Genomic DNA, 15,294 nt, shown 5'->3' with positions numbered 1-15,294 from the left:
TCACACGTCTTATCTTTATATGTTATTCTCAACATTACTTTAAATGCAGGTTTACACACTTGTCTCTTGTTCATAGTTTGTCCTCATCTTATTCGTTGTTCTATTATATTTAGTACTTTACTGTGTATTCTAGTATTTTATTGTATCATTTACTTTGGGAGTATTCAGTCTTCAGTACATTTCATGTTTATTACGTTCTGTGTTGAGATATTTTAATTCTTTGTATCTGTGTTATTGCTTCTTTGCTCTGTCAGTCATACACAATCATGTGTCTCTCTGTCTGTCTCTGTGTGTGTCTGTCTCTCTGTCTCTCTGTCTGTCTCTGTGTGTGTGTGTCTGTCTCTCTGTCTCTCTGTCTGTCTGTCTCTCTGTCTGTCTGTCTGACAACTTAATGAAAGTGTTTGTATTGAATGAAGTAAAAGATTTTCTTGGTTTTCATAATGTCAGTGTTGTAGCAGCCTGATGTTATTTTTCACATTTCTCTGGAGCTTTAAATCAGAAGGACTCAGAAAAACCAGCTTCATGTGAACACACCACACAGTGAAGACAACTCTTCACCTCCATCATCCTCAGTTCTTTATTTTCTGTGACAGTGAACCAGCTGCTCTCTTTCATCAGCCTGAGGTCAGACTTCAGCTTCATCCCAAACCACACAAGAGCAGTTTGTTAAGAATTATAATAAGGAATCTTCATCATCATCATCGTCATCATCATCGTCATCATCATCATCATCATCATACATCAAACTTGAATGAAGTCGTGACGAGTTCAGAACAGCTGCACAGTTACATCAACAAAATGTTTAACAGCAGTGGAGTCTCTATTCATTTGTGTGTGTGTGTGTGTGTGTGTGTGTGTGTGTGTGTGTGTGTGTGTGTGTGTGTGTGTCTTTCAGAGGCGTCCACGCAGCAGGAACATGAGGAAGACGGCGCTGAGCAGGATGCAGAGCGTGCACACGGTGGGAACCACGATCTCTGTGACCATCTCCATGTGGCCAATCAGCGGATCTGAAGCACAGAAACATACGTGTGGGAAAGTACACGTTAACGTCTCCTTCAACAGGCCGAGAGCAAAACTGGACCCCAGAGGCCTGAAGTTATCTCAGGTTACCTCAGGTTATCTCAGGTTTCATCAGGTTATCTCAGGTTATCTCTGGTTATCTCAGGTTACCTCAGGTTATCTCTGGTTATCTCTGGTTATCTCAGGTTATCTCAGGTTTCATCAGGTTATCTCTGGTTATCTCTGGTTATCTCAGGTTATCTCTGGTTATCTCTGGTTATCTCAGGTTATCTCAGGTTTCATCAGGTTATCTCAGGTTATCTCAGGTTTCATCAGGTTATCTCAGGTTATCTCAGGTTATCTCTGGTTATCTCTGGTTATCTCAGGTTATCTCTGGTTATCTCTGGTTATCTCAGGTTTGTCAGGTTTGTCAGGTTTGTCAGGTCTATAATTACTCCAGTCATAAAGAGATAAATGAAGCTTTATGTTAAGAAACTTGATTTATATGATGATGAGCTCTTTTTCTCCGAACAGACGTGGAATGAATCCATCATGTGAAGCTGCAGCCGACAATTCACATTTTCACATGACGATTACTTTCTGATCAACTGATTGTTTTCAATGAACAAAATGTCAGAAATCAGTTTATCCCTGAAGTTCAAGTTTTCATATTTTGTATTTGATTGCATGAAACACAAAAACCCTGAAACTAACTTTCATAGTTCACCTATTTAACCATTTCATATGAATTATAATGACCTCAATCAAATATCTCCACTCAGCAGCATCCGCCTGAGTGTTCACATGTCGACAGTCTTGGTCTTGAGTATTTGAGTTATGACCATATTAATTCCCAGACATATGTCCACGTGATAGTTTTATTAAAAGTTAGATATTTGTATATGTTTTGAATCTTTCAGCAGAACAAGTGAGTTTTCAGGTTGTGACGTTTAAGCAGTGAAGTCAGAAACAACTGAGACTGATGGTGTTTGGTGTTTTCACGATGGTTTATCATCGACGAGCAGAACAGCAGTTTTAAATGTTTGTTCTCACACAGAAACATTTCTTGTACCTAAACTTCATCATGCACTGGCCAAGCCCTTTGCATCCCTGCATGTTCCTGACCTCCCTGGGACTTTCTTGCAGCTGCAGGAGCGAAACAAAGAAAAACTCTGTTAGAGAGCGAATCACAAGCTTGAGACAGACTTTTCCTTTGTTTGGCTCCAGCAGCTTCTCACAGACTTTGTCACCCACCTGCAGCCAGGAGCTGGTTACTGGAGGAACAGGTCTCCACTGCTTTCCTCTTCCAACTCTCCACCTGCACATATGCAACACATGGGACTCAACCACAAGACATGATGACCAACACATACACCTCTCTGCTCTGTCACCGAGGACACATGTAGAAAATAGCAACACGAGAAATAATCATCAATAATCTGTTGAGCACTATTCAAAAACATGAGGCGACATCTGTCGTTACTTTCTTCTGATGTGACGAGTCCTTTCACTGATTTAATTTAAACTGCTGCCGTTGTTTTATCTGCAGCTGAGTTGTGTTCTTGTGTTCTTACAGTGTTGTTCTTGTGTTCATCTTGTGTTCTTCTTGTGTTCTTCATGTGTTTTTGTGTTCTTACAGTGTTGTTCTTGTGTTCTTCTTGTGTTCTTACAGTGTTCTTCATGTGTTTTTGTGTTCTTACAGTGTTGTTCTTGTGTTCTTGTGTTCTTCCTGTGTTTTGACAGTGTTCTTACAGTGTTGTTCTTGTATTCTTCTTGTGTTCTTGTGTTGTTCTTGTGTTCTTGTGTTCTTACAGTGTTGTTCTTGTGTTCATCTTGTGTTCTTACAGTGTTCTTCTTGTGTTCTTCTTGTGTTCATCTTGTGTTCTTCTTGTGTTCTTGTGTTGTTCTTGTGTTGTTCTTGTGTTCTTACAGTGTTCTTACAGTGTTCTTCTTGTGTTCTTCTTGTGTTCATCTTGTCTTCTTGTGTTCTTCTTGTGTTCTTCATGTATTCTTGTGTTCTTGCATTCTTACAGTGTTCTTCTTGTGTTCTTCCTGTGTTCTTCTTGTGTTCTTCTTGTGTTCTTCATGTGTTCTTGTGTTCTTACAGTGTTCTTCTTGTGTTCTTGTGTTCTTCTTGTGTTCATACAGTGTTACAGTGTTCTTCTTGTGTTCTTCTTGCGTTCTTACAGTGTTCTTCTTGTGTTCTTGTGTTCTTCTTGTGTTCATACAGTGTTACAGTGTTCTTCTTGTGTTCTTCTTGTGTTCATACAGTGTTACAGTGTTCTTCTTGTGTTCTTCCTGTGTTCTTCTTGTGTTCTTGTGTTCTTCTTGTGTTCTTCCTGTGTTCTTCTTGTGTTCTTGTGTTCTTCTTGTGTTCTTCCTGTGTTCTTACAGTGTTCTTCTTGTGTTCTTCTTGTGTTCTTGTGTTCTTGCGTTCTTACAGTGTTCTTACAGTGTTCTTCTTGTGTTCTTGTGTTCTTCTTGTGTTCATACAGTGTTACAGTGTTCTTCTTGCGTTCTTACAGTGTTCTTCTTGTGTTCTTGTGTTCTTACAGTGTTCTTCCTGTGTTCTTACAGTGTTCTTCTTGTGTTCTTGTGTTCTTACAGTGTTCTTCTTGTGTTCTTCTTGCGTTCTTACAGTGTTCTTCTTGTGTTCTTGTGTTCTTCTTGTGTTCATACAGTGTTACAGTGTTCTTCTTGCGTTCTTACAGTGTTCTTCTTGTGTTCTTCTTGTGTTCTTCATGTGTTCTTGTGTTCTTCCTGTGTTCTTCTTGTGTTCTTGTGTTCTTCTTGTTGTGTTTGTCTGAAGAGTCAAAGTGACTTTTGTCCAGTTTAAAGTCACATTTTTATGATGCACGTTTTACATCCTGGTGGTTTTTAACTGTATTTGAAGCAGATGAAGGATTTTAGTCGTCAGACGTCAGAGGTTTTCAAGGAAACAAGCTGAGCGAACTTTCTCAGCAACTCAGAGACGAAACACTGAGTTTAACATGAAGCTGTTTTCACTGGAGGGACTCAGTTAGTTTTGTAGGAGGAGACGTGTGAGGACAATTCAGATAAAAACACTGAAGGAATCTAACCAGGAGAAGACTACAACTCCCATCATCCCACACTTCTTTAAAACAACATACTCTCCTCCAGAGGGATTTGAACGTGTGTTGTTTACCTCTCTCTGATTGGGAAAGCCGTTCGAGCTGATGATGCGTTTATAGTACTGGACCGAGGCCTTCGGGTAACGTGGCTTGTTCTTGTTCCTGAAGTCCACGTAGAACAGGCCGAACCTTTCCGAGTATCCTTCGTCCCACTCAAAGTTGTCGAGCAGCGACCAGGCGGTGTAGCCCTTGATGTTGACCCCGTCTTTAATCGCTGTGAGACGATCCAGAGAAGAAACAAACACGAGACGACAACATGAAGCTTGAAGTCAGAAACCTGAGGAAGAAACCACACAGGGAAGTTTTGTCGTTTCACCTTTGAGCATCTCGTTGATGTAATCTTTGAAGTACTGCATCCTCCAGTCGTCACAGAGGTCGGTGCAGAGCATCTTCTCTGAAACGCCGTTCTCTGTCACGTAGATCATCGGGTTTCCGTACTGACTCTGTGGAGAGACGTTATGTTCAGGATCATTTGAATGAGTTCATCCTCGAGTCCTAACGAATGTGACAGATGTAATGAAATTCTCTTTGGGTGTTGGTATCAGATCACTTTTATAAGAACCTGAGCTCAATGTGAGTTTGACCTTCAATCACCAAAATAACTGAATGTTTGAACCCAATCTGCTGAAACTCTCTGGAGGTGTTCTTGAGATTTTGTGTTTGTAAGAATGGGACGGACAGAAAACCTGAAGACATCATGCCTCCGGCCACTGGGTGTCGCCAGCGCAGAGGCAAACAACCATCTTATTACATCACTTATTTCTATCTGTTCATTTACTTTTCTAAAAACCCAGTTTGACGTTGATGATAAATCTCACACAGCAGCTGGAGCTCTGGATTTCATTCTGTGTTCTGCACCTTGACAAAGTTCAGCAGGCGTCTGAAGCCCCAGGGGACAGAGTAGAGCCACTCGGAGCCGGGGTCGGGCCATTGTGGGTCAACCAGCTCGGCCAGGTCACGGTCGGCGAAGTAGCTGTCCCCGACCCCTGACGGGTAATTCTTCTGGGTGACGTAGCGGGTGGTGAAATGGCCGAGGCCCAGGAAGTCGCAGGTTCCTCTGATGTAACTCTTCTCCTGAGGTGAGAAGACGGGGAGGCGTGAAGCTCCCAGGCCCTGCTGGCCGCTCTTCCTGCCTGCAGGTCAAAGGTCAACACAATCAAAACTCACGTTAAAAAGTAAAGTATCAGACAAGGTGCATGTGAAGCTGCTTTCAGACGTGCACGGAACTCTACAGTTACACACTAGTCTGTATAAATCCAGGAGAGGTGGATGTGTGACCACAGCCAGCGGTTGTGAAGAAAACCTCCTGCTGTGATAAAAAACTCTGGAGACAATTCTCCGGCTCTCGAACTACTACAACTCAAACAGACTCGAGAGGCTGAAGTAAAATATCACGTGAGCAGCTGAACACACGTATGTGACGGTGACGTACCGACGTAGTCTTTCATAACCTGGGGGTAATCCCCGCTGAAGATGGGAGTCGCAAACCAGCCCATGTAGAACTGGATGTATCTCTCGGCTGCTTCGATGTCCCTCTGGTTGGAGACGTCCACCGGTTCACCCCAGTCAGCTGTTAGAGAGATGCCAACCAGGCCTGACACACACACACACACACACACACACACACACACACACACACACACACACACACATCAACCTAGCTGTCCAGCATGGTGAAGGAAAATAAGAATCTGAAGTATAAAGTTCTTTTGTACCTTTTTGTTTGCTTCTCCACTGTGTGTCATACGTGTGCCAGACCTTAGCATGAGCCTGAAACACAGAGGAAGTGTCTCCGTCTTTAATTCAGTGGATCAATGTGAAAAATAAAGATGAAGTGATAAAATCCCAGAGATTTAAACCTAAAATATGAACATCCAAAACTATCACATGAAAAAATGACAAATGATGAAGAACATGACGAAGGTTCCAAACGTAATTTGACCCTCAGACGTAAATAAACATGGACCCATGATGCATCTGCTCTCAAACACCGGTGAAGTGAACATCGGGGCTCAGCTCCACTGACCTGAACACAAAGCTTCACGTGTGGACTCTTACTTTGATGATGTGGTGAGCGGCCCGGTACGCTCCGGTTCCCTTCAGCTTCAGCCCCGGTGCATGTTCCCCTGTCTCATACCCCTCCACAGCAATGGACTGCAGAGAACACAAGAGGGCGCTCTCTGATTTACAGTGTCCAGATGATGTTTGACGTGTTTTATGACTACTTGATAATTTATTCATTGGTCTTGTTATTCTCTCTGTGAGTTAAAATCATCATGAATGTTCCCTGCTGAGATTGTTTCTCTCTTTTTTTTTAAATGGAGTCAGATCCAGATTGTTGGAAACAGGAAGTGCCACAGGTGGAGGAAGGAAGTAACTCAGCACTGCGCTTAGATTGACAGTTTAAAAAGTTTGAGGTTATACCATCACAATAAGAACCACAGATGGATGAAGACTCCAACACACAGATGTTCCTCAGGTTCATGTTGGTGGATTAAAACTATTAAACTCTATTAAAAGGTTCTGTGGTCGACTCGTGTGGTTTCTCTTTGAGAACTTTTCTGCCTCCAGTGACTGAGACAGCAGAACTTGGACACAGGAGCAGGACAGTGAAGGCATCGCTTCTCTCCGACCTCACGTACCCACGGATTGTTGAAGGTGATCCAGTTCCTCACTCGGTTTCCAAATCTCTCAAAGCACAAGTTGGCAAAGTCGTTGAAGTAGTTCACCATGCTGACGTTCTGCCAGCCGCCGTATTTCTCCTGCAGGATCTGAACGGTTGGAGCGTTAGTTCGAGTCAACACTCGACGTCCAATGAGCAAAGAGAAGATATGAGGTGTTGAGGCGTGTCTCTCACCTGAGGTAAGTCCCAGTGGTACAGAGTGACGACAGGTGTGATCTTATTGTCCAGCAGCAAGTTGATCAGGTCATCGTAATATTTGATTCCTTTCTCATTGATGTGTTCGGCTGAAGAACATGGAAATTCATTTAAATATTCATCTAAAGACATAAAACAATGTGAAGTCGTCACACGACCTTTGTTTGTTGTTTCAAACCCTGAAGTATTTGATTCACAGCAGAATATGAAGCAAATGTTGAATCACTTTAATATTTGTTTTTTTACCATTTAGCTGATTATTTTTATTTTTATCTGGCGACTGTTTCATGAATTTATCAACAATTGTAATGAAAGAAAAATGTTGAACAAAGTGAATCCACTGAACTAGAACACAGTAAAAATAATCATTTTCATTAATTGAAGTATTTTCTCACACTTCAGTCCGCTTGGTAAAATCCTCGGCCAGGAGATGGAGAAACGATAATGATTCAGCTTCATGTCTTTCATCAAGGTGACGTCGTCCTGACAACAAACATACTTTTTAAATCACGGCAGCAAAAACTGGAAAACTCCACTTCACCAGTTGATATTTAAATTTTCTCTATCGTTAGCTCAACCACGCTGTTTCCTCTACGTTCCTTTCATGATGATCAGCCCTGTTTGTCTTGTGCTGTTTAAATAAAGTTTTTTTCTGCAGGTCACCTTGAATTTGTAGTATCCCTCACACGACGAGTCTCCTGTGTCATTTAGGAATATTTTCCCTTTCCTGTGAGCGAAGGAGTCCCAGATGCTCGCTCCTTTTCCATCGATGTTCCACGCCCCTTCAGTCTGATAGGCCGAGCTGCCCACCCCCCACGAGAAACCTGCACAGAGAGAGGGGGGGGGTAGATAGGTAGTTAGGTAGGATGGTAGGATGGTAGGTAGGATGGTAGGTAGGTAGGGTGATAGGTACGGTAGTTAGGGTGGTAGAGTGGTAGAATGATAGGTAATAGGATGGTCGGAAGGTAGGATGGTAGGTAGGTTGGAAGGTAGGTAGGTAGGTAGGTTGGAAGGTAGGTAGGTAGTATGGTAGGACGTTAGGGTGGTAGGATGGTAGGTAGTTAGGATGGTAGGACGTTAGGGTGGTAGGATGGTAGGTAGTTAGGATGGTAGGTAGGATGGTAAGTAGGTAGGTAGGATGATAGGTAGTTAGGGTGGTAGGATGGTAGGTAGTTAGGGTGGTAGGACGTTAGGGTGGTAGGATGGTAGGTAGTTAGGATGGTAGGTAGGATGGTAAGTAGGTAGGTAGGATGATAGGTAGTTAGGGTGGTTGAATGGTAGGTAGTTAGGTAGTTAGGATGGTAGGTAGGTAGTATGGTAGGATGATAGGTAGTTAGGGTGGTAGGTAGGATGTAAGTAGGTAGGTAGTTAGGGTGGTAGGATGGTAGGATGATAGGTAGGTAGGTAGGTAGGTAGGATGGTAGGATAGTAGGTAGTTAAGGTGGTAGGAAGTTAGGGTGGTAGGATGGTAGGAGGGTAGGTATTTAGGATGGTAGGTAGGTAGGTAGGATGATAGGTAGTTAGGGTGGTAGGAGGGTAAGTAGTTAGGGTGGTAGGTAGGATGGTAATTAGGTAAGTAGTTAGGGTGGTAGGATGGTAGGATGATAGGTAGGTAGGTAGGTGGGTAGGTAGGTAGGATGCTGGAAGGTAGGTAGTAAAGGTGGTAGGATGGTAGGTAGGTAGGATGGTAGGATGCTAGGATGCTAGGTACCAGTAGGGAAGGTTCCATAGTAGAAAGACGTCTTCTCGTTCTTGGTCCAGTCGAAGTCGTCAGAGGCTGAAACACACAGCACCAGTGTGATCACGTGGTGCGTCCTCAGGATGAACTGATGCTGCATCGTGTGTCACTGAGGAAAAATCCCAACACACTGAACTGAATGTGTCGACGCACAACACAACATCAAGAAACACAAACAAATAAAGTGAAAGGTTCAAATCAGCTGAAGAGACAAAGATCACGTTAAAACCAGATGAGTGACTTTTGTTCACTAACTTTCAGTTGTGTTGTATTTTTCTCTTGAACAAGTTTCTCAAGAAAAGATGTAAAATGTCAGAGACTCATTAAAAAAAGATGAAATCCAATCTTACGTGTGAAGTGGAGCAAATGTCCCCCGACAGGACGAGTCCCAGCAGAGACGTTCCACTCAAGTTCTCAGGTTCTCAGTAAAAACTCAAAAACATCCAGAAGCTCATGTGTCAGATAAGATCTCTGTCAGAGCTTCACTTCAACCAGCCTGAAGACACAGTGACACAAAACGCTATCAGAGACAGGAAGTACGTCAGCTTGTCCAGCACCGTGAGGATGAGAGACATCTCAGGCTGCCTTCAAACCAGATTCAGAAAGAAACGAGCCGTGAGCTGCAGCTGCGTCTGAGTCCTGTGACAATCTGTGGGTCTCAGCCACACACCTGAGCTGCTGCTGAGGACGCTGCTGCTGAGGACGCTGCTCCACGACGCCAGAACCCTCCAGAGCTTCTGGGTCTGCTGCTCAAAGCTCCACACCGTCACGACTGGGTCCCGCCAGAGACTCCACATCCTGGGTATTCTCTGCTATTCACACACACAGACACACACACACACACACACACACACACACACACACACACACACACACACAGACACACACACACACACACACACACACACACACACTCCATTGGAGGTCAGTGATGTGTGAATTTGCTGGAACAAACAGATCTTTTCCATGAAGAACAGATTTTGATGCTGTCAGCAAAGTTCATGATGCTGCTGCTTTGTGTTGTGTATCTGTGAAACACAACACACACATTGTCCCTGATGGTGTGTGTGTGTGTGTGTGTGTGTGTGTGTGTTAAAGTAGAAACTTTACAGATGAAACTTTATAAAAACAAGTTCACATTCTGCAGGGATTTTTTAATTGTCCTCATCAAGTCATAAATACATAAATAATTATAATAATTATTACATATCTGTGTTTGTCTTTTTAGTGGACATACTACTACTACTAATAATACTACTAATAATAATAATACTACTACTAATAATAATACTACTAATAATAATAATACTACTAATTTGTTGGACTAAATTGTTAATGGATAAAAAAAGTTAATGGAAATAACTAAGTGTATGAATTTAATCAACAGAAAATGAATTTGCCAGTATGTTGTTTATTAATGACTCAGTTTTCTCTCATATCGTCTCCTTTATTATATTTGTTTGGACATTTGGACAAAGACATAATGGACAGATTGTTCAACAGTGAAGTAAACAATGGAGTAAAACGACTCGTCCACAATAAAGAAAGGACTTTTTTAAAATCTACAATGATTTCACAGTCAGAGGTCAGAGGTCAGAGGTCAGAGGTCGTCTGTGCAGCTCAGACACGACTTTACGAAACAACAACAACACAATAAAAAGTGTCATTAAACTACATGTGAGACTCGTCAGGTGAGAGGTGTCTGCTTCAGGTTCAGGTTCACAGGTGACGCAGCGTTTCACAGGAGGAGGCGTGTCAGTGTCAGTGCAGGGTCACGACCTGTGCTGTGAACACACAGCCGCACAAAGCTTCAACACAACCATCAACACCAGCGGCTTTGTTTACGGAGGCCGTCACACAAAGACAAAAGAAAAACGCTGAACGCTTCAAAGCCAAAACTGTTGGCACTGCACTCTGTGCACACACACACACACACACACACACACACACACACACACACACACACACACACACACACACACACACACACACGCTCACATGTTAGTGTATACAGAAACTGAACTCCATACATGCACACGTTTATGTCAGTTGCTGTGTGTTTGTATGTGTTTGTGCTCTGTGTGCAGTTGCAGTGTTTGCAGCTGGTGTGTGGTGTGTGTGTGTGTGTGTGTGTGTGTGTGTGTGTGTGTGTGTGTGTGTGTGTGTGTGTGTGTGTGTGTGTGTGTGTGTGTGTGCCCTCTGAGCCTTCCAGCACCTGTGCTCACCTCCACTCTGCGTATTTAAGGGTTTCTCTCGTGGCCTCGCAGAGCGGACATGAACATCTTCACTAAGGTCCCAGGATTAGCCCAACAAACCAGGTACGTTCAACAAACCAGGTACGTTCACAGAGCCAGACCCCCCCCCCCCCACCTCGTCCCCCACAGGTGGGGAGGTGGGTGGGCCTCGTGGCTCCGTCTCCACCTCCTGCTCCTCTGTGACGCCTCCAGCTCCAGTTTCCCTGAATCACCTGCAGAGAGACGATGGTTGACGGAGACCTGGTTCTCTTCTTGGTGTTGGATCTGTGAATCTGAGTGTCGGTGGTTTTCTGTCTGTTCATTCACGTGCTCCTGTTTCCACAGCAAGCTGGGGTCTGTGCTCCAACGTGCCTTCTACGGGTCCAGTGGGAGGGTGAGTCCACCGATCAGCAGCTTCACACACTTTCAAACCACGAGCAGGAAACTCCGAGGGTCTGTGGTTCGTTAAAGAAGCTGTGACGAGGAAAAAGATTCTGAAACGTCGCTCTCTCAGTTTGGGTTTTATGGATTTTAAATTTCTAGATTTAAAAAGTTTGGGCTCTGTACTTTGAATATTTTAGTCTTTTGAATAATTATTTGTGTTAAAGTTCAACATTATTGAAATATTCCTTTTGTTGTGTTCATGTGTGTTCAGGCAATTAGCCTTTAGCTTAGCATCAAAACTACAAACATGGGGAAGCTTCGGTTCCAAATGAAAAATAAACAACATGTTGAATCAGAAACAGTTTCAAATGTAGAAAATTCATCTCGTCACTCGTCGTTCAAAATCTAAAACTTCTTTATCGAATCATTTTACACAAAGATTTTTATCTGACTCGTTTTTAGAAGGTCACAGATTTTATCCACAGCCTGAACGAGTGACTCTCTGTGTGAACGAGTGAACGAGTGACTCTCTGTGTGAACGAGTGAACGAGTGACTCTCTGTGTGAACGAGTGAACGAATGATTCTCTGTGTGAACGAGTGATTCTCTGTGTGAACGAGTGATTCTCTGTGTGTGAACGAGTGAACGAGTGATTCTCTGTGTGAACGAGTGAACGAGTGATTCTCTGTGTGAATGTGTGATTCTCAGTGTGAACGAGTGATTCTCAGTGTGAACGTGTGAACGAGTGATTCTCAGTGTGAACGAGTGAACGTGTGATTCTCTGTGTGTGAACGAGTGAACGAGTGACTCTCTGAGTGAACGAGTGATTCTCAGTGTGAACGTGTGACTCTCTGTGTGAACGAGTGACTCTCTGTGTGAACGTGTGACTCTCTGTGTGAACGTGTGACTCTCTGTGTGAACGAGTGATTCTCAGTGTGAACGAGTGAACGAGTGACTCTCTGTGTGAACGAGTGACTCTCTGTGTGAACGTGTGACTCTCTGTGTGAACGTGTGACTCTCTGAGTGAACGAGTGATTCTCAGTGTGAACGTGTGAACGAGTGATTCTCAGTGTGAACGTGTGACTCTCTGTGTGAACGAGTGACTCTCTGTGTGAACGTGTGACTCTCTGTGTGAACGTGTGACTCTCTGTGTGAACGTGTGACTCTCTGTGTGAACGAGTGATTCTCAGTGTGAACGAGTGAACGAGTGACTCTCTGTGTGAACGTGTGACTCTCTGTGTGAACGTGTGACTCTCTGTGTGAACGTGTGACTCTCTGTGTGACTCTCTGTGTGAACGAGTGACTCTCTGTGTGAACGAGTGACTCTCTGTGTGAACGTGTGACTCTCTGTGTGAACGTGTGACTCTCTGAGTGAACGAGTGATTCTCAGTGTGAACGTGTGACTCTCTGTGTGAACGAGTGACTCTCTGTGTGAACGTGTGACTCTCTGTGTGAACGTGTGACTCTCTGTGTGAACGAGTGATTCTCAGTGTGAACGAGTGAACGAGTGACTCTCTGTGTGAACGAGTGACTCTCTGTGTGAACGTGTGACTCTCTGTGTGAACGTGTGACTCTCTGAGTGAACGAGTGATTCTCAGTGTGAACGTGTGAACGAGTGATTCTCAGTGTGAACGTGTGACTCTCTGTGTGAACGAGTGACTCTCTGTGTGAACGTGTGACTCTCTGTGTGAACGTGTGACTCTCTGTGTGAACGTGTGACTCTCTGTGTGAACGAGTGATTCTCAGTGTGAACGAGTGAACGAGTGACTCTCTGTGTGAACGTGTGACTCTCTGTGTGAACGTGTGACTCTCTGTGTGAACGTGTGACTCTCTGTGTGACTCTCTGTGTGAACGAGTGACTCTCTGTGTGAACGAGTGACTCTCTGTGTGAACGTGTGACTCTCTGTGTGACTCTCTGTGTGAACGTGTGACTCTCTGTGACCTCAGGTGACCCTGTTCGAGCAGAGGAACTTTGCGGGCCGGAGACTGGACCTGAGTTCGGACTGTGCCAGACTCAGTGACAAGAACTTCCCCGAGAGATGCAACTCTGTGCAGGTGGAGAGCGGAGCGTAAGTCCACAGCGCCAACTAGAGTTCAGCACACGTCACTGCAGCTACAGAGAAATGATGCATTAATACAAACTGAAGATTATTTAGTCAGAATGAGGCTGAAGAGGAAACACGTGAAGAAGAAAACAGAGGAAAATAAAATATAAAGCTTTCACTAGAGACTCTGACTCTTTGTCTCTATGACTCTTTGACTCTGACTCTTTGACTCTGACTCTCTGCCTCTCTGACTCTTTGTCTCTTTGACTCTATGACTCTTTGTCTCAGACTCTTTGACTCTTTGTCTCTGACTCTTTGTCTCTGACTCTCTGCCTCTCTGACTCTTTGTCTCTGACTCTCTGACTCTATGACTCTTTGTCTCTTTGACTCTTTGACTCTTTGACTCTATGACTCTTTGACTCTTTGTCTCTGACTCTCTGACTCTTTGACTCTGACTCTTTGTCTCTGACTCTCTGACTCTCTGACTCTTTGACTCTGACTCTTTGTCTCTGACTCTCTGCCTCTCTGACTCTATGACTCTTTGTCTCTTTGACTCTATGACTCTCTGACTCTTTGTCTCTGACTATTTGACTCTTTGACTCTATGACTCTCTTTGTCTCTGACTCTTTGTCTCTGACTCTCTGACTCTTTGACTCTTTGACTCTCTGCCTCTCTGACTCTCTGACTCTTTGACTCTTTGACTCTCTGACTCTTTGACTCTTTGACTCTCTGACTCTCTGACTCTTTGACTCTCTGACTCTATGACTCTTTGACTCTCTGACTCTCTGCCTCTCTGCCTCTTTGACTCTGACTCGTGTCTTCAGGTGGATCGGTTATGAGCATGAGAACTTCAGGGGCCGTCAGTACCTGTGGGACATGTCCGACCGAGGAGAGTACAACTGCTACGACAAGTGGTGCGCTCAGGTGGACCACGTGTCCTCGGTCCGCTCCGTCAAACAGGTGAGACACGAAGCTGGATCACATCAGTTCGAAGCCTTGAGATAAACTTTCTACATGTTTAGATTAGAGGCAGGAAACAGGTAAAGAGATTCAACACGTCGAGTTATTCATGAAACAAAGTTTGAGTTCCTGCTGTGAAAGTTAGAAGATGAGTCGTTAAGAATCAAATCGACTTTAATCAAATAATAATAAACATAAATACAATGAGACGTTTTCAGTGACTCAACGTTGAATCATGTTATTGTAACTTGAACACATGAACACATGATCATGTGTCTGAACGTCTGCCACCTCCAGGACAACAACCCGGCCCGAGCTCAGCTGTTCGAGCGAGCGGGTTACTCCGGGAAGAAGATGGAGATCCAGGACGACATCCCCAACCTGATGAGCCGCTACAGCCTCAACAGAGTCGCCTCCATCCGGGTCCTCGGAGGAGCGTGAGTGCAGCAGCTGCAGTGACCCGCCCCCTCTCTGCTCATAGTCACAGACATGTAACAGTGTGTGTGTGTGTGTGTGTGTGTGTGTGTGTGTGTAGGTGGGTGGTGTACCAGGAGCCAAACTACAGGGGGCCTCACTACATTCTGGAGAAACGTGACTACAACAACTTCTCTGACTGGGGCAGCCAGAACAACACGGTGGGCTCCATGCGCCGCGTCCGCTTCAACTGAGCATCTTCATCAGTTTCATCTCTGCCACCAGCTTCACCATCATCATCATCTTCATCACCAGCATCATCATCTTCATCACCAGCAGCAGCATCATCGTCCCTGTGGCTGCTGTGAACACGACTCCTCCTCCATCACACACATCTTGACCTCTGTCAGCTTTACACACAATAAAACATATTTTACTAATAAACCCTCAAAAGACAAACGTTCTGCCTTGTTTTTATTTTAAAGGGGGGG

The 15,294-nt window shown here is 44.1% G+C and overlaps 2 protein-coding genes across 5 annotated transcripts; one reads left to right on the top strand and one right to left on the bottom strand.

The window, feature by feature from the left end:
• Positions 1–553: 553 nt before the first annotated feature.
• On the bottom strand, positions 554–9,258 carry lctla (lactase-like a). 4 transcript variants are annotated; one of them, XM_069527851.1, is made up of 15 exons: positions 9,118–9,256; positions 8,741–8,902; positions 7,693–7,853; positions 7,425–7,512; positions 7,009–7,118; positions 6,794–6,922; positions 6,210–6,305; positions 5,867–5,921; positions 5,584–5,745; positions 5,010–5,284; positions 4,468–4,594; positions 4,166–4,365; positions 2,254–2,317; positions 2,072–2,145; positions 554–1,007 (listed from the first exon to the last, which is right to left on the bottom strand). In XM_069527851.1, exons 2-14 carry the CDS (start codon positions 8,865–8,867, stop codon positions 2,072–2,074), a joined length of 1,668 nt encoding a protein of 555 aa, XP_069383952.1. In that variant the 5' UTR covers positions 8,868–8,902; positions 9,118–9,256; the 3' UTR covers positions 554–1,007. The 4 variants fall into 4 exon arrangements, with proteins under 4 accessions (XP_069383952.1, XP_069383948.1, XP_069383946.1 ...); XM_069527847.1 differs by lacking the exon at positions 2,072–2,145 and having other exon boundaries at positions 8,741–8,876; positions 9,118–9,258; XM_069527845.1 differs by lacking the exon at positions 2,072–2,145.
• crybgx (crystallin beta gamma X) lies at positions 9,206–15,262 on the top strand. The gene is made up of 8 exons (XM_069527867.1): positions 9,206–9,267; positions 9,457–9,569; positions 11,013–11,085; positions 11,347–11,395; positions 13,332–13,453; positions 14,254–14,389; positions 14,687–14,826; positions 14,925–15,262. The coding sequence occupies exons 1-8, from the start codon at positions 9,221–9,223 to the stop codon at positions 15,055–15,057; spliced, it is 813 nt and encodes a 270-aa protein (XP_069383968.1). The 5' UTR covers positions 9,206–9,220; the 3' UTR covers positions 15,058–15,262.
• Positions 15,263–15,294: the final 32 nt, after the last annotated feature.

The sequence above is a fragment of the Paralichthys olivaceus genome, chromosome 1 (assembly GCF_024713975.1).
Source record: "Paralichthys olivaceus isolate ysfri-2021 chromosome 1, ASM2471397v2, whole genome shotgun sequence".
NCBI lineage: Eukaryota > Metazoa > Chordata > Actinopteri > Pleuronectiformes > Paralichthyidae > Paralichthys > Paralichthys olivaceus.
Note: the sequence above shows the minus strand (reverse complement) of the source record. Positions and strands in the feature narration are given on the sequence as shown.